This window comes from Microtus oregoni, unplaced genomic scaffold, assembly GCF_018167655.1.
Source record: "Microtus oregoni isolate MIOR12 unplaced genomic scaffold, Mior012 000060F_008, whole genome shotgun sequence".
Taxonomy (NCBI): Eukaryota; Metazoa; Chordata; class Mammalia; order Rodentia; family Cricetidae; genus Microtus; species Microtus oregoni.
Genome location: NW_024543843.1, coordinates 108,776 through 127,961, shown reverse-complemented (window position 1 = coordinate 127,961; position 19,186 = coordinate 108,776). Strand labels below are relative to the sequence as shown.

Sequence of the window (19,186 nt, the reverse complement as noted above, 5' to 3'; positions counted from 1 at the left end):
TTTCTTTATTGCTTCTCTTTCCACTTTCATATCTTGAACCGTTTTATTTATTTTCACTATTTGTGTTTTCATAGAGCTCTTTAAGGGATTTATTCATGGCCCCTTTAAGGACCTCTGTCACATTCATAAAGACTATCTTACAGTTTTTGTCCTGTGCATCAGGTGTGTTGCAATACTCCGGGCCTGCTGTGGTAGGTTGCTGGGCTCTAGTGGAGACATATTGTCCTGGCTGCTATTGATTATGTTTTCTGCTGGTGTCTAGGCATCTGGGTTTGGGAGATTATAATTCTAGGTGCTGATATATCTGGCCTTGTCTTTTCCGGATGGGTGTTTTCCTCCCTTTCTGGTTCTTAGGAGAGGCAGAGTCAGTGAGTCAGCTGTTAGTAAATTCTCCCGAGATCCTGAGAGACATAGCCACTGAGGGCTCCGGGTAAAATGTTTCTTGGGTAACAGGAGCTGACAGGCCTGGGGATTGGCTAGGAAGAAGGTCGATGGTGTCCACAGTAGGGAGGAAAGCAGGGGTTCCACCAGGATCTGCTTAGTCTCCTGGGAATGGGGACAGTGAGTGAGGAGAGACACCAACAGGTAGTCTGCTAGAGCTTAGGATGAGACGGGGATTTGGAGGAAGAAGAGAGGTCCAGATCTGCCTCCCTAGCCTGACAGCCTGTGGGTTCCCAGGGGTTGCCTGCTGGAGTGGGGGGCCGGGGAACGCAGAGAGTGGGCAGAGAAGTTCACGGGGAAGATCTATGTGGTTCACCCGGGTTGGAGGTGTTTTGGGGGCGTTGGCGGGGGGTCAGCTGCAGAGCTGGGGATGAGAGTGGGGGACTGAACTTGGAGGAATGGAAGGTGAGGTGAAAATCTGCTGTTAGCCTACCTGCTTCCCTGGCCAAAGTGTGCATATTCCTTATTTAAACCTGATCCCTAAGAGCCAAGGATATTAAAATAGTTGTTTATGAATATTCCATTTCCCGAAAAGTTACATCTTCAAAAAAAAAAAAAGCCTTTAGATGGTACCTTCAGACTGCCACATTTCCCATGATCTTTCTCCATGTAACCTTTGGGAAAACACCTGCTAGATAAAGTTCAGATGAGCTGACTGCTGTATCCACCGTGCTCTGCAAGGCCGGCCTTTTCTTCTTCCTGTTCCTTCTGGCAGGTCCTGTTATGCTACAGATGAAGAGCACTTGCTTTGTGCGTGCAGCAATACACAATACAAAAAATATATATTTTGAAAAGATGTTAGAGATGGCAGCCTAACAGCATCTCCACATCTCTTATTACATATTGTTTTGCATCTTTGCATCCAAAGTACCAGGTCTGCTGCTTCTGTATTTTGTGGAGGATCTTTTTTCATTTTTTTTTCTTTTTTTTTTTTTTTTTTTGCAAATCCATCACCTATCTTAATGGAATTCTACTTTAAACTTTAAAATATCTGTCATCAGTTAGTGGTTTCCACCCCTCGTGCTTTAGTAAATGTGTAGGTAAGGCTGAGACAGATGAGGCAAGGGCGTCAGAAGCCCTTGGCAATGCATTGATTTACATCCTTACAGGTTCACAGTGGTCCGACAACGCTCCCCCCCCCCCCCCCCACCAAGTCCCCGTCTAGTATGGAGCCCTCCGGGCTTTTTAGCTTCATTTCTCACAGACTGCATAGGGAAGAGGGTGCTCTGGCTGACACCCGTTCGTGTCTTACTACTGCTCAGGAAATAGAAAGATAAAACAAAAGAAAATGGCCTGAGAATTCCTCACACCAAAACTCCTTGGTCCCAGGAGTCTTATGTAGTAACCGGGCAGGGCTTTCTGAGATGATGGCGACTTGGCGCTGGAGGTGTTGATGGAGAAAGGAAGGGGAATGACCAGGCATGCTTTCATTGTCTGCCTCCGTGCCCAATACTCCCCAGTAAAATATTAAGTATGAAAAGCGAAGTTAACTTCTGTGGTCTCAGAAAGGTTAACTGAGGGTTGAGGAAGTAGGAGGGGAGACAGAGTCTCAGAGAGGGAACTTGGGACTTTCACATGTTGACATTTAAGCAAGCGATTCTCCGAGGGCTTCTCCCTGCTTGCTGAGAAAACTGACTATAAAACTAAGCTATGGTAAACTGACAGAAAAGGATGCTACCTCTTCACCATTCTTGACTCAAATCCAACAAGTGAACTCGTGGTAATAGTCCTGACTTAGATTTCCTGTCTCACGCAGCCATACTGAGTCGGGGGCCACAAGAACAGTCTTTCATTGACTACGAAGTCAAAACAAATAGTAATAGAGCATAGCTAATGATTTCTTCCTTGCTTGGCCCAAGGAGGTGGCCTTTTCATGGCCATGCATCACACGAGCCCAGGAAGAACGCAGTGTTCATGCCTCCTCCAGAACCTCAGCGGACAAAGACGCCATGCAACTGGTTCTGGAGATTTCCCTGACTGCCCTCCACTTCCATGCTTGCAAGACTCGCTGTCTTTCAGGGCACTCTGACTTATTTAAAAGTTCCTTTCTCCTTTCTTCTGGTCTTCATTTGGTTCTTTTTGGGGAGATCCTGTTGGAGAGATATCCCGAACCTCAGTCCTCCTCACGCAAGGATGGGGAGGAGTATTCACCAGTTCCCTGGAGTCAATGTCATTCTCTCAAAACCTTCAAATTTTGGGGTTCCTTTGTGATTCTGGAAGGGCTGTTTTATAAGGACATCAGTAGATATCAGTGATCAAGGTTCATGGATTATCAGAGACTTCTTAACAAATGACTATATGATAAGCAGAGAACAATACATCTTAATCATAAAATAGTACTAAAGTGATAACAATAAACACAATATGTAAGTGTGTAAATAATACTGCTTCCTTCAAATTTAATATTAAAATAACTATTTTGCAACCTAAGGAACTGGCTTGGGATAGCCCAGATGTAATCGTTTTCTATTAAGACTAGACTTTTTTTTTTGTCAGTCCTTAGCAGTAAATAGCATAGCTTTAGAAACCCACAGTATCCCAGCAAAATCCATTGCCTGTGATGTGAGTCACTAATAGCTACTCCACAGTGAACACCACTTTACTGTACCCCCCTCCTGAAGTCCTCGCCTTAATTTGGGGCCTCCTTGATTCTTAAGACCAACAAGAAAAGGAAATTGTTTTGTATGTCTGAGGATTAATTTAGCAATCACCTAAGTCTTGCTGGAGATTAATGTCAGCTGGGAATGCAACAAGGAATAGCCAGGTGTTCTTAGCTATAAGACAGAAGGTTTTGTTCTCCACCTAAAGACCATCACCGCCCTCTTCATAAATGGAACCACTATCATTTACTGAGTGTTCATACCAAAGCCATAGATCCCTGATTTCTTTCTTTGGACATTTCACATATAATCAGTAAGTCTTAGTGATTCTAAATACAAACATGCCCTGAAACTACCAGGAGTTCTCTAGTACTAACCTTGGCTACCCTGTGGACAGCTGCAGTGGTCTCCTTCCTGATATCTGTGCTTTCACAGTTTGTTTTCCAATAGGGATGGTGGACACAGGGCTGGGCCACTCACCTCTTGAAAGCCAGTTCTCAAAAGATGGTATCTCAGAGTTGCAGAGGGCTTTTTACAAAGAAGAAAGGGAAGAAGAGTGAGACAGGGAGCAAGAAGGCAGCATGTTGAAAGGGTCTCGATTATCCAGGGAGGGTGTCTTCTTTGGGTCTTGTTCTTTGGGTCCCTTCCCCTGAAGAAACATTGCGGTTGACCTTACTACTTACCGTTGCCCAGGCTAACTCACAAAGGAATGGCCATTGCTATTACAGCAGTCAGCACGATGATCTGAAAACATGGATCTCATCACCTTTCCGCTCTCAGTACTCAAACTCCATTTGAGACTCACCCGAAATTTCTCTCATGTTCTACCCGTCTGGATGTGATCTGATCCTTGATCGGATTTTTATTTCAGACCTATCAATTACCTGATAATAGACACTTCAAGAGAGGAAAAGGGCATGCAAATTACTTAATATGCACAAGGGCCAAATTCTGTAACTCAGAGAGTCAGATCTGATATTTGAACTTTAAATGTCCTCTTCTTGGGGGGCGGGATTGTGTGAGTACCTTTAGTGGGATGACAGATGGTTCTTGGGAGAAACAGGTGAGTCCCTAAAAAGAGGCAGTGGCATAGGATAAAATCCTCAGGGATAGTTGGCAGCCTCAAGTTACTGGAGACTCGGCGGCAGAACGTCACTGTCACCATGATTCCTCTTACTAGGCAGAGACAGTTTCCCTGGCGATCTCTCAAAACTGCCCTCAGCAGGCCAGGTGAAAGTCCACCTGGACATGGAGGCACACCTTGTCTCTTCTCTGGCAGTTAATCTTTCCTGTCTCATGAAGTTCCCAGGGAGGGAGGCAAAGATAAATTTTTCATCGTTTGGAAGAAATCTTGGTTGAGTGTTTAAAAGTAAAGACCTTTGGAGGAAGCCCTCTTCTGTGTTTGTGGGGGAACGGTGTGGCATGGACGGTTGAAAAGAGCTCATTTTTATGTGGCTTCTAAGATCTTCCAGTTTCCTTTCATCTTTAACTCCAAAATGCTTCACATGCCAAACACCGCGGAACATTGTTTCCTGAGCCCAAACATCACACACATCCTTAGTTTCTGTCTCCACTAGATACGGAGTTTCCATTGAGTTCAAAGTCTTGGTCCTTTTCCTTTTAACTTTGCAGTTTATATATTGTATATTATATGTAGGTGTTCATTAAATGATTGTTACATGGGTGGATGGTTATTTCTTTATGTTAATTTACAAGCCCACCAAATGGTAAACATAATTATTTTATTATAAATATTTATGTATCTATATATGTCTTACAAGACGTAAGCTATATATTTTATGTGTCTTTCCACCCTCCTCCTGTCGTGATTTTAAAATCCTGACCATTTCTCAGAGGTGGAAAATTACTAATGGCTTTTAATTCAAACAGACTTGACAAATTAAGACCTTAAAAACAACAACGCGAGAAAAATTTTCTCTTATGAAACATGAGGATTTCGTTGGCATATCCATTAAGTTTGGGGAATTAACTGGGAAGTAGAAAAACCATAGGAAAACAATCTGGGTGGATTTTTGCATGAAATAAAGATTTGAAGGGCTACTAACATTTGTTTCTGTGGTCCACAAGCTAAGTCGCTACTAAAGTACAGCGAAATAAAATCATTTTCTCTCTTTCCGAGTTCCTGCTTGAAACTGACTCCTGTGATGAAACACAGATTGGAGAGGAGGAAACATAACACATATGTCTTGTGTGTATCCATGCAATGCCGAGAGAAATGAGAGTGTCTCTGAGAAATAGCTCTGAATTCAGACTTAAGTACCTCTTCAAATGGACAAAGAAAGGCTTGGAGAGGCCAGTTACAGGAAGTTATAGGAAATGACCAAGAGAGACGGTAAATAAAGTTAATGTCGAAACTGGCTTTCCCCTTAAGAGCCTCTGGAGATGTGAAGTCCTTCTCTTCCCGGTACAGAGAAAGGGGCATCCTTAGAAGCAGGCTTTCCATGGTAGGTGTACACTTCCCCTAAAATACAGCAGTTTCTAATTATCCGAGCCTCTCCTCTGGCTGCTGCTCCTCAAAATAACCCTCATGCCAAAGGGACATCTAAGAAGGGACACTTCTGATTCCCCCCCCCCCGCACTTAAAGGAACAGTGCGAAAACCATTTTATTTACCCATTTCTTGGCAGTTTTGAGCATAACATGTAATGCTTTTGATGGCCTCTAATGACACCATCCACTTCCAGTGTCAGACTCTAAGAAGATGACCCTAGCAGTGAGCAGTCTCAATGTAAGAGCCTACAAAATATTAGAGCGGTAAGCGCACCAGCTCCGTGTTCAGGCAGCCCTTGTGGGAATCGGTGTTCTCTCTTCATTAATTGAACAGCTATAGGCATCTTGTTTCCTTAAGCCCTGACTTTGTTTGTACAGAAATGAGATTATCATAAGACTGCACTTAGAGGAAAGAAAGCCTGGGAGAGGAGTTGTGATACATGTTAAACAAAGGATGTCGGTTCAGACTCTGTGTGTATGTGTGTATGTATGTGTGTGTATGTGTGTGTGTGTATGTGTGTGTGTATGTGTGTGTGTGCGCGCATGCGCGCGCGCACCCTAGAGCTCTACTATGGCATTAGCCTTTTGCAACATGCACCCACCTTTTCTCCCTAGGTACCTCAGTACCTAGTCCTAGAGAGAATGCAGGAAGTCTGGGGTTCTCATATGTTCCTGATAAGAAGATAAACTGGTACAGTTATGTTAGAAAACTGTTTTTGGAACCTACTAACGACAGAGAGATGCGTATCTTATGCCCCAGAGATTCTGCTGGCTACAGATTAGTATTTAAATTTACAAACCAACGTAATGCTCATAGTAGCATTACTCAAAATAGGCAAAACTGAAAACATTCCAGATGTTCATCAGTATCCAAAAGATAAACTATAGTGTAGTCACATGTTTCCAGGACATGACCTGGAAAGGAGAAAAAGACTTTCTCCGTGTAATAGTTCCGAAATGCCTGTTGTGTGATTCCATTTATATGAAGGTTTAAAATAGCTACTTGTATAATTTGATATAGGTAAGAATAGTGGTTACCTTTAGGAGTTCTTAATTGATTAGGAGTTCAAACAAACCTTCTGGGATGACGGGGAGGGACATTCTGTATCTGCCTACATAAATGTAGAGATGTATTCAAATACGTGCACCATTATAGTCTGTAGAAATTTTGCAAAAGAAACTCAGACTAAACATAAAAGTGTAGGTAGCAATGGTTTCTCCCTCATTAGAATTTGTGTAAAATAAATAAAATAAAATTGATATACAACATTTTGGTGAACTCACGACTTTTTAAATGTCATCTGACCTTATCTTCTAAATTTTTATAGTGAACGCAGATTTGTTAATATATAGATATGTATGTTATTCCATCATTGAAACCTGGCTAGAAAAAAAATATTGAAAGCCTTCAAGGGCCTGCCTTAAAGGTTTTCACTCCGGGTTCTAAAAGAGAAGCCACAGTAAACGTAGGAACTAAAGTCTAATGGCTGTAGGAAAAAAATCTCTCACACACGTTCTCTCTATTTTGTGCTCCTTTTATTTCTCTTTATTCTGCCGCCTCTACCCTAATTCTTCTGTCCTAATTGTTTATAATTTCTTCTCTCAAAGTCTCCGTCTCATTCTAAATCCAATTCTCTGTTACAGTACTCTGTTCTAATTCATTCTTGTTCGAATTACTTTACAATGTTTTTTCTTTTTCTGCTTCTCCATCTTATTTCTTCTCAATCTATTTCTTCTGCCCTAACAAATTCCCAAGTGTGTGTGTGTGTGTCCATTCATTAGCAACTTGGTAGTAATATAAAAAACCACAAGGAAAATTCTCAGGGACACAGACATTCTTTGAAGATAAGTTAGCAAAGCTTATCAGCTACACTTTGTAGGTAACTGCAGCTGCAGCTGTGGGAAGGTGCCCACCATCTTTTAAAGGGACCACTACAGGTTACAAAGGGAGAAAATTAAACCATGGGGAGGTGTAAGGAAAAGGCAGAAAATAAGTGCATTATTTTACATTTCTTCAGTGTGATTAATAATATCTGGACATGGTTAGTCAGGTAGGTGCTATTGGTTTCTTGAAGGGCTAAGGTTAAACAGGGACAGACACCGGCAATACCACTCTGGTTCATCATCAATACTCTGAAGGCTTAGGTTGTACAAGGCCAGACACCTGAAATTTCATAAGTAAATGTGTGAAAGCTCCATTTGTGACTTGTCCAGAAGGACGCATGTCTGGCCAACTTGCTCCATCAGCCAGGCTAATAATACAGACCAGATTTCTAAGTTTCTCACCATAACGTGGAGAACACAGTACAGAGAGAAGTCACCCCCCTGACCATCCACAAATGCATGTGCCCGTAAGACTGAGATGTAATCATGGGATTCCATGTACACATTAGATGAAAGTGTGTGGTAATGGGGAGATAGCATGGCTGGAACTGCACGAGTAAAATTACAGATGAAAGCAGCAGTCTCCAGAGTCAGGGGCATTGCCAGCTTTGCCGGGCAGGGTTACTCCATCTGAGAAGAATTTTTCAGGTGGGTTGATATCTGAAGTATCAATTGCTGTAAGCTGTAATTGAGCCATGGCCCACAAGAGCTCGTGATAAAATGAGAAATTTTCACACTAATGAAATCAGATTCAAGAGTAACCTTTGCAAATAGAATAATAAAAATTTGGTAGGGTTCTCGGAGTTCTAAATGAAAATGTAAGGCAAACATAGTAAGTAAAGGATTTTTTTTTTAATTAAGAAACGTATATGTACAGGTTTGACATCTACCTGGATCCATTGCTTATCACTGCCTTCCGTGTTAGGACATGAGGCCTCCAAGGTACCTCATATGAAATACAGTATTAACTTTGAACAAGGTGAACTTATTTGTGTGAAGGTTCTGGAGTGGAAAATACAGATGACAAGTATTGATGGCTGACTTTCTGTGGTTCATCAACTTGGATATGAAGGAAGTCGTGCAGCAAAGAGTCTTTCAGTGTTTGGAGCTCTGGGAAGTGGGTGAGAGGTCCCACAGCGTCCGAGTCCCACAGCAGAAAACCTTACAAGGAGTGTGTGTACGGGCAGGAAGTGATTATGACAATCAGAGAGCCTGGTAATTAACAGTAGGCAAGGGAATACTTGAAAATGGAATCCGCGAACTCGAAGTTCCAGATGACATGCATCTTTATTAAAGGAAACAGAAGTAAACAATATATTAATTAAACCTTCAAATCCATTTTAAAACTCAGGTTTTTAAAAATGTCACTTAGCAAAGAGAAATAAGATAGTAGATTGTGATATCAAGCCACTGGGGGGGAGGGAAATAATAAAATTTGGCCCTGCTGTTCTTAAGTTCACACTGATATAAATATGTAAATACAGCTGTCATTTTCTTGATGTTAGAGTTTGTTTTATTGACCAGCAGGCTTCAATCACGCAACAGAATGCCCTGACTACGTTGAAATCATGTGTGTATTTCCAAAGTCAAAATTCTTCCTTATGTTCCAAAGTATTGATTCTAATGGAATCAATCTCATGGAAAACAATTATTTATCTAAATCTTAAATCACACAATTCACTGTACATTTCAGTCTTCTGTCGATAGGGAGGTTTCTGCCCTCAGTATGGATTTCAGTGGATGTGAGTCTCTGGCTCTGGGGTCAGAGCCTTTATTGGGAATATTTCCTGCAACATCTGATGTCTTGCACTCAGCAGCCAGGCTGAGCCCCTGAGATGTTTTCAACCCTACCCCTGCCCTCATGCTGAGGCTTCTAACCGGTCATTTCCATGCCTTTTCAGCCTCCTTCTGTGCTTACCTAAATCTGACCTTCAAAATTCCAAAACGATGCTTCCTTAATAAAAAAAAAAAAATGTTCCTTTCTTCCCAAGCAGAAATAACCATTTCTGCTGTATGCTCTGATGCCTCTCACAAGTTTCTACCATAAATTAGAACCCCTGAACGGTTATCTCATTTCCTTGGCTCCTCTGTAACTTTCTACAAGTCTGTACCTGGCTCACTTACTATTCTCTTTGGTGTCTCGCACCTTGTCAGCAATTAACATGATGTCAACATGCATTTGTTAGTGAATAAATTAGCAATTTAAAAAGGAAATTAAAAGCGGAATTGTTAGTTTTTCTTAAAGAAATAAGCATAAAAAGAAAATATATATATATATATATATATATATATATATATATATATCTCATACATCTCATTGTAACCTGAAGCAGATGATTATTGAAAACAATGTACAGTAGCTTCACTTAAGAAAAATAAATGACAGACTGTATTTATATTTCTCTCTCTTTTTCTGTCTCTCTGTCTCTCTGTCTCTCTGTCTCTCTCTCTCTCTCTCTCTCTCTCTGTGTGTGTGTGTGTGTGTGTGTGTGTGTGTGTGTGTATAAAGAAAAAAGGGAGGGTGGAAATGATATAAATACTATACTCATGTATGAAATTTTCTAAAAAAATAAATTCAAAAAAGGAAAAATGTCTTAAAACTGTTTTTAAAAAGAGAGACTAGCTAGTTCATATATAGGGTGGCATTTGGTTTGCCACGTGCAGGTTTTGTGACTAAATCTCAAGACAGACAACTGGTGGTCCTGTCAGCCAACTGTACACCGTCCTGAGTTGCCTAGGACAGTTAACTAATACGTTTCCATGTAGGCTTCCCTACCTAACCTTCCTTAATACGAGTCAGTCGGCATCTCTCTAGCCGTTTTCTAAGAGTACAAGCTCTACTAGAGTTCCACATGGGACGGTACGCTGTTGCCTCCCTAGGGAGTCACTGAACAAAGCCTAGATTCTAGCAAAGCCACTGTGACCCTCTCACAGCCTGCTCAGGGCCCTTCAGGATAAGAGGCCTTCTGCAATCACGTGACTAAAATAGTCAAGACGTCTTTAAATTATTTGACTAATACTCATGTTGTGACCGGGCTTGGTGTGATGTGATTATTTAAAACTTTTTATTCAGCTGGGCAGGTGGGCAGTCATGAGCCTAAAGAATGGGACTCAGCTCCACCATTTTTTGGATAGAATGCCTACGGTTCAGAGAGCGGGGAAAACTTACCGCTCATTACCACAGTTAACCATGTCTCTTCCCTTCCCCCTACTGAAGCACATAAAGTTTTGACCTGGTGTAAAAGTTAAATTTCAACTTCATACCCAGGCCATAACGAAATGTTAAGTTGTCAGCTAAAACCAACATGGGCTAATGACTTACCTCAGGTTGCTGCCTCGTCTTGTCAACATGCTGAAGAGAAGCTGATTTTGTTAGAGTGAAGCCTTCCCTAGAGTATGACTTATGACTCAGGGGTTCCAGAAAAATCACCTACCCAAAGTGGGAGACCAAAGTCATCATAGATCACTAGGATTTGGGGGCGATCTGATGTGGAAGCTAAGGGGATGGGATTTTGTTCAGATCAAGCTATGCAAGCTAAAATCTGTGCTAAACTTTAAAAGAACCTGTGTTGGTTTTTCTACTTGATATGGAAATCAAATTCCCGTTTCTAAGTCTGGTCTGTAAGTCACGGGAGGCTTTAATAACACCTCTCTGTGTTGTCTTCCGTAGAAGACAAAGGGAAGTTAAAAGCCACCGGTTCCGCTCAGCCCTCAGGCTCTGAGGGAGGCGCCTTTCTCCTCAAATCTGGAACCGCACCTCTGCCACCTGCGGCCATCACATCTCCCTCCAAGAGCGCAAACGGAGCTCCGGGGTCTGCTGCTGAATCCGAAGAAGAAAAAGCCAAAAAACTGCTCTATTGCTCACTATGCAAAGTGGCTGTGAACTCCCTGTCACAGCTGGAGGCACACAACACAGGTTAGCTGTGGGGCTTTGAGTCTAAAGAGTGTTGATAACCCAGCCCAGCTCTTCCCACCAGAATGGAACATCTGTTGCTTGCATGCCAATGTGTTCCCTATTCCTCCCTCTCTGTCTGTGTCTCTCGCTTTACTTAGGAGTGATTTTAGCAAAGTATGGTCATATGACTGAAAAGTTCAAAGCTGAAGTAGTGTGAAGATAAAGTATGTCATGTATCTCATCAGAAAGCATCTAATGCTTACCAAAAATCATTCTGATGAAGTGACGGGAATATAGTGAAAGGTTTGTGTGTACTGGCCACCGCTATTTACTGATTAGACAAAAAAAAAAAAAAAAAAGGAAACAGCATAAAAATTCGTCAGTAATAATATGCTGAATAAATTATTGCAGCCCAGTGTGATAGAATATATTACTCAGTCACTAAAATTAATGAGAAGAAAACATGTACAAGGGCTAGAGGTGGTGGTGCATGCCTGTAATTTTAGCATAAAAGAGGCAGGAGAATCACAAGTTTGAGGCTAGCGTGGGCGAAAAGATGAGTTCAGGCCAGTCTGGGATACATAGTAAAAGCCTGTCTCAAAGAAAATTAGAAAGGAAGAGAGGAAGTTGGGGGAAAGGGGGAAAAGAGAGAAGAGGGGAGGGAGAAAAAGGTAATGGAAGAGGAAAGAGGGAAGAAACATAAAATAAAGGGTTTCCTATAATTCATGTTTATTTACTTGTTTATTTAGGTAGGGTCTCGTGTAGCACAGGCTAGCTTTGGGGCTTGCTGTGTAGCTGATGATAACCTAGAACGCCTGCCTCCACCTTCTTTCTGAGTCCTGGGATGACAGGCATAAAGCACCACAGCAGGAACATTAAGTGCTGAGCATGAGACCCAGGTCTTCACACATGCTAAGCAAAAACCCCACCAACTGGACAAAATCTCCAGCCCCGCCACCTGTCCTTAAAGAGCTACTAAGGACATGTGTCTTTATTTTTAGGATCTAAACACAAGACCATGGTTGAGGCTCGTAATGGAGCTGGTCCAATTAAGTCCTACCCAAGACCTGGGTCGAGGTTAAAGATGCAGAACGGCAGCAAGGGCTCGGGACTCCAGAACAAGACGTTTCATTGTGAAATCTGTGATGTTCACGTTAACTCAGAGATCCAACTCAAGCAGGTAAGGCAGCCCAAATTAAACATTCTGAACATGTCAGGTCGTGTCTGTGTACGGCTCCTCATCTCTCAATGCTTCTCTGTGTGTTTGCTGTTAAATTTAATCCGCAATACGTAAGTGCTGCGTAGAAGAGTGCTGCGGGAGCTCCTTCCGCTTCTTCAGCTCCTTCAGCTGAAGCCGCTGAGATACCAGTGTGGGATTGTTTCGCTCTTTAGAAGAGAATATCTGAGCTGAACGACCTACCTCTCAGCTTCCAGCCCAGTGACTGGAGACAGATAAGTGGGCACAAAAGTTACCGAGAGCAAACAATGCTTCCTTGGCCAAGGGTCGATGGATGTGACACTTGTCCCCTAAACACTCAAGATCTGGTCAAGGAAGACAGGCTTGGTGATGGCCGGCCATGGCAACCCAGGGTGACTCTGATAAGAACATTAGAGGGACTGGATGGAAAGAAAGTCCTCTCCTGGGGCGGGGGGACGGGGGGATGGAGAAACCAGCTATCGCTGTCTAGGAAATAGAGCTTTCCCAGAGCCAGCTAACGCTCACTACCTCTTTCCTTCAGCACATTTCCAGCCGAAGGCATAAAGACCGTGTCGCAGGAAAACCGCTGAAGCCGAAATACAGCCCCTACAACAAGCTCCAGAGGAGCCCGAGCATCTTAGCCGTAAGTTCCCCTTGCACATCTGACTTATGGCACAGCCTGGCTAGACTGGATAGTGGTCATCGGGAGAGCCTCGGAACTGGAGGTTCCTAGACTAGCCTCTGGGGAATGATTAATCCATTCATTCATTTTTATTTTATTTATATATTAATCATCTAATTGCCTGGCCTGGGGATCTAATCCAGAATTTGCTACCTACTTAGCACAAGTTCTAGTGCTAAGCTTATGGTTGTGAATTCATGGAAGAGAGGTGCTTGGTCCTTGGTGCCTATATGGAGGGCAGAGGAAAACTTGATGAAGTTGGTTCTCTCCTACTCCCTTGCGGGTCCTGGGCATCAGAATCTGGTTGTGAGGCCTGGCCATAGGCACATATATCCACTGAGCCATGTCAGACTAAGCAGCAGGCACGCCTACCTGCTGAGCCACCTCACAGATCCAGCAATATTAGAATGAACTACTTAATTCCTGCTACAGGGAACTCTAAAGTCGTCCTCCTTACAAGAGCAAAGGGGAGCTTCTTTAGAAGTCAGTGTCTTGGTGCCAGAGAGAAAACAGGTCAGGGGCTTAAAGCACTTGCTGCTCCTGCACGGGACCCAACTTCAGTTGCCACCACTCGGGACAGGCAGCTCACAACAGTTCCAGGGTGTCCCACACCTTCTGAGCATAGCAGGCATCTGCACTCATGCACACATGCAATTAAAATAAAAATAAATCTTTTTACAAGAGCTCATGTCTTACTTTTACTAAAACCTTGTCAAAAACATCCTTCTGTAAGGTTTAAACTAAACTAAAGGCCTAGAACAAGAGCAAGCGATGCCTGGGAGTTCAGGAAAGGTTTAATTTCATATGTCCTTTTTTTCTGCTATGTGCTTATATACATATGAAAGTGTTTGTAATGCTCTTTCTGTTCATGGTGGTAACCAGGCCATCTCACCTGCTCTCAATTTGTACCGCTTTCAGTTTCTTCCACAAATACCAAGAGAATTCAGCAATAGGTACCATATAAATACACGGATAGACTCGCAGTGTCTCTGGGGCAGGGTCTATCATGCTCTGAGATGGAGCTGAGATGGGCCAGGTGGAGGGGAGCTTAGATCATCTTCTGGCCTCACCAAAGCTACCAGCAGGTGCCACAGGCAGGTGGTACCTGCGTTAAGCAAATGCAGTTGGCACAGCCCCTTTTCGTTACAAAAGACAGAATTTTATGACTGATTTCTTCCCAGGAGGCGTCCACACTGGGATCCCTTCAAGTTGAGAGGTTTCTAACCCACTTGACAGTCACTGTCAAGCACAGAACTTGACTTAATTATAACTTTTTTCAGGGAACACTCATCACAGGGATGGGGACAATACAAGAAGGGCAAAATGGTTTTATAGTCTCAACTCCTCACGGGTCCCTAATGTTCTACATCTCAGTTACCTAACCCCAGTGCAGTCTAAGAGATGTGGAGTCTTCACACCTTTGCTCCTCAAAATCCAGTGCTGAACACTGGGTGCTGTGGCTCCTCTCTGTGGAGTGTGGCTGCACTCCCGGAGGGTGAGTCTGGCGCAAGGCCAGCCCAGGCTGCGTACGTCTCTGTAGACCACGTGGTCTGAGATTTGAGTTGAGCTGGTTGTATATGCAGGCCCCTTCTGGGTGTCTCTCCAGAGACCAAAACAGAACCAAAGTGTCCAAAAGTCCGGTCACACCCAGAGCCACCGAGCCCAGCGACAGCCATCATTTCATGGCTTCCCAAAGTCAAGATGTTCACAATTCAGTTGTTTTGGCTCTGTAGTGTTTTACTAGTGAAAACCCGTGGTGCTGTGACTTGTAAACATTACCCTCATCCCGTTTCCCATTCTTGCCCCTTCTTAGGCAAAGCTCGCGTTCCAGAAAGATCTGATGAAGCCTCTGACCCCGACTTTCCTGTCCTCGCCCCTGGCGGCTGCGGCTGTGTCCTCGGCGCTGTCCCTACCGCCTCGGCCATCCACCTCTCTCTTCCAGGCTGCAGCCATTCCTCCTGCGCTGCTGAGGCCTGGCCATGGGCCCATCCGGGCCACTCCCGCCTCCATCCTCTTTGCCCCTTACTAAATACTTGCAGCCCGCAACAGGCCAGGCCAACAGAAAGCATAGAAGAAAAGCCCAGAGGATTCAGCAATGTTAAGCCCTGTATGTGACTGTAACCACCCCACCCACCCACTGACAAAGTGCAGGCCGCAGATCAGCCCAACCTCCAAAGCCAAACGGAGGCCAGGCTGAAGGGCACTATCCCCCTGTTTCCCGTGCCCCCTCCATCCTACCCCAGCTGATTGGTGTATCTGAGATATTTAAGTTTCTTGAAAATATATTGATCATGAAAAGAGAACCGACCTCCGTATTCCCATGGACGTTATCTGGCTTAGAAACGAAATGGAATCTCTTCCTGGCAGACTTGAACAGTCAACTCTTCCTCGGGTATCTGTAAATAACTCCGGAATCCAAGCGGGCATGTTCTAATGAGGAACGGAAGTCCATCTCAAGTGCTTAATTGTGGATACCATCTTCCCCACAGATCATGGCGTTCTTCCTTCTGGTGTACTAGTGTCCATAGGGATTGTGTACCGTTCTAGACCTGAGTACTGTTGTATCCCGTGTAGTACTAGATTGTAACTCTTGTCGAGTTAAACTTCTTTTTTATTATTGCTGTGTAATTGTTAGGAAGCAAAGTAGCTTTGAAATTTTTTTCTCTTTAAGAGAACAAAAGATTATGTATTTTCTTTATTTCATGTTTTATTTGGAGATATTTAAACAGAATAGAAAGCCATATAACATAGCTATAATTACTACCTGTTTGCTGTTTTTGTTTTAACTTATTTTTGTAGCACCCTCACTGGTTTGAGTTGCTAGGCAAATGTATACAAAAACACAAAGAGCTTCCTAATTGCACAGTTTTGCACCGTCTGTGCATCCGCAAGGAGACAATGAATCCGTGTATTTCTACATAATGATCTTCATTTTAAACTCTTTTCATTTGTAATGATGCTACATAACTCTGTGGCTCCCTGATGCAATAATGTACAGAAGATATATAATTTATAATTGAACAATCTGTCTTTCTGTTTGATGACTATGTCACAGGTCACATGACCATACCCTTCTCCACCCTCAAACCCCCCCCCCCAAAAAAAAACCCCAACTGATGTTGAGAAGACTGGAATGTTTGTGATATCAGGGGCAGGAGGTATCATAAAACAATGCAGAGAATGAACTCTTGTAGAGGGCCTATATCTGCCATCTGTAAATGGTAAAATGTCTGTGTATTTTTTTAAATGTACCTTTTCAATAAAAGTACCAAAAAAAAAAAATCTACTGCTGTTTCCTGTGGCATTTTCTCTGGAGATTCCTGTGACTTCGCATCACCCGACTCTTCCGTGGTCCACACTTAGGCGTGCAAACTGAATCACCACGTTTATTCATTGCTCCTCATGGTGTCTGCCTAAGGCCAGACTTTCACACCGCGATCTCTCTGACTCTCGAGGCCAAAGCTGTAATGTCGTCCAAAATGGTAGCAGCCTGTTCAAACCCCGTGACTCTGAGGTCTTCAGACTTTGTGCAGGTCCTCTAAACCCCACGACTCCTCTTTTATCCCTGTCAGTGACATTTATGGGCGGTTCCCGTTCCACGTTCCTCCCCGGCCCCTCCCTCTAACCCTGTTCTATCGCATTTTAAGCATAGCGCTTAGAGCATCTCCGTTTGTTCTGATGAGCTTTTGCTTCTTTACCAACTAAAACTCTGTGGCCTAAAATAACAACCGTTTTATTACATCAGGATTTCACAGGCTGGTAATTCCAGAGGGCATCTGCCTGGGTTGTACTCTATTCCCTCAGGCATCATCCGAGTTCCCATAATCATATTCAGCCAGAAGCTGAGCTGAGCAGAGCTGGGCTGGGCCGGGCCAGGCCGGGAGGGGCGGGGCGGGGCAGGGCGGGGCTAGTTTGGAAAGTCCAGATAGTTTCATTGGCCAGTGCACCCCTGTGGAAATGCCTAGTTTGGACTCTGCTGTAACAGTCTACCAGAGTGTGTGTGTGGTTCCCCGAATCTTTCCAGTTGAATTGGATCCTTACACGGTGATTTTAAAAGGCCTAGCTGGGAATCAAAGGCTTCTTTATGAATCACTCCAGAGAGTACTAGCATGTCACTCACACCGCAGCCTACTGATCAAGAAAGACACTAAACCCATCCAAATCTAAGGGAGGACTATGAGACTTCAGGTCTTAAATGCAAAGAAGAGCAAAGAATATGCCCCCATGGTTAATCTATCGCGCTATCTTAGACTTTTGAGGAAAAATGGTAACAAAACTATTATAGATCTTCTGTCTTCGGCCCCTAAGCCCAAACCTCGTAAGTCTTTTAAATGGAGATTTGGGTTGGAGTGGGAAATAAATACTCTTTAAAACCAAACCTGGTAGATGGCAGCGGCGCTGTGACTGAGGCTCAGTAAGCGAAGTCAATGGCTTCTCCCATCAAAGAGTTCATCCAGCTGTCTGAAAGACTGCTGGCCTTAACACCTTACGCCTATAAACAGTTACTTTTACAGTCTAGCAAAAGTCTAGTTTGGCATTCAGAATTCGGATTTTGTTTTGTTTTATTGTAACCCATTTGAACTCTATCCGGCACTGGTTAAACCTGTGTAATTTGACCTGGAGGCTTGATTGATAGATGCCATACTCTGTGAAAGAATTAGGTTTCCGTTTGACACTTGGAGAACTTTTACTGTTACTTTTCTGGACTTCAGTGGCAGTTTTATTTGATTTACCTTGCCTTGTCCTCTGTCTTGTTGAAGCTTATTGCAACCTCGGAAATTTCCAAATGTCAGTATTTAAATAGACCCAGAAACTTATTGATTAGATTTAGAGTTGAGAGTTTTAAACCACCCCAAGGAGGAAGCACAAAAGAATAGCAATTTATTAGAATTCATGCCTCCAAAAGAGGCCGTGAGTAGCTTCAAGCTATGATTTATGAAGCACTATTAAGCAGGCCACATCCCATCATCCACTCTGATACTGAGGTGTCAGAGCTGGGCAGCCCCAAGGGAATGCACGTATTCGAACTAATGCCTCCTCATGTCATTTCTGAAGGAAGAAGATGATTGTGCTCTGCCAACTGTGCAAGTTTAAAACTATATATACTGCAGAGTACGTGAGTGGTCCGGGCAAGAGAATCAGAAGTTCAGAAGTGCAAGATCAGCTCAAAGGCACACTCGGCTGCGCAGTTCTGGGACAGCCTGAACTAGACAAGACAACACAAAAACACCCTGCTTCCTCAGACACAGCCCAGCTGCAATTGGTCTGCTGAAGGGAGGGAGTCAGATAAAATATTAAATACCTAGTGAAATTTTAATTTAAAATAAGTTACAAGTAAATCTGGCATGGCATTTGCCTTTAATATGTAATTTCATATGCTATTGCATACATCCTATGTATGTCCCATAAATAAGTATCTATTATTTGGGACATACTTTTACTAAAAGGCTATCTGTTGTTTATCTGAAATTCCAGTTTGTGTGGCCATCCCGTGCTTTCTCGGGAGCAACCCTCCTCATCTCAAGTGTTAGGATCCTTCAGGAGAGAAGGAAGGCCCTCTTGGGTATTAAAAGCTCAATAATGAATCTTTGTAAAACACATTGTGAAATATATTTGCAAATTGGCAGAAGAAGGAGCCCGCATTAAGTAAATAAACTGCATAGAAACAGCATGGAAGGAACTAGAGATACATGTGCCTTGTGCTTTAACCTAGACTGATAGTCATCTTGACACGATTAACTAATGGAAGAGGAAAACACAAAATACTAACTTGTATTTTGTATCAAATGCACCGCCTTGTTGTTTCCTCCCCACTCCCCCTTTATTTATCCTAGGAGAAATCTCATTTTCCAAGGATGAACTAGATATACTTATGTAGAATTTTTTTTTTTCAGAAAGTGTTTTAGGCCAGGCGGTGGTGACATACGCCTTTAATCCCAGCCCTTGGGAGGCAGAGGCAGGTGGATCTCTGTGTAT

At 43.1% G+C, this 19,186-nt stretch overlaps 1 protein-coding gene across 6 annotated transcripts in view; it reads left to right on the top strand.

Moving 5' to 3' along the window:
- Window positions 1-16,491, top strand: part of LOC121439152 (zinc finger protein 385B) — a 165,420-nt gene extending 148,929 nt beyond the window's left edge. For all 6 annotated transcript variants that reach the window (XM_041639655.1, XM_041639654.1, XM_041639658.1 and 3 more), the window contains 4 exons: window positions 11,106-11,351; window positions 12,332-12,510; window positions 13,070-13,171; window positions 15,024-16,491. In XM_041639655.1, the coding sequence (XP_041495589.1) occupies window positions 11,106-11,351; window positions 12,332-12,510; window positions 13,070-13,171; window positions 15,024-15,239 (743 nt within the window). In that variant the 3' untranslated portion in view covers window positions 15,240-16,491. The remainder of the gene's footprint in view (window positions 1-11,105; window positions 11,352-12,331; window positions 12,511-13,069; window positions 13,172-15,023) is intronic.
- The last annotated feature ends 2,695 nt before the right edge of the window (window positions 16,492-19,186 follow it).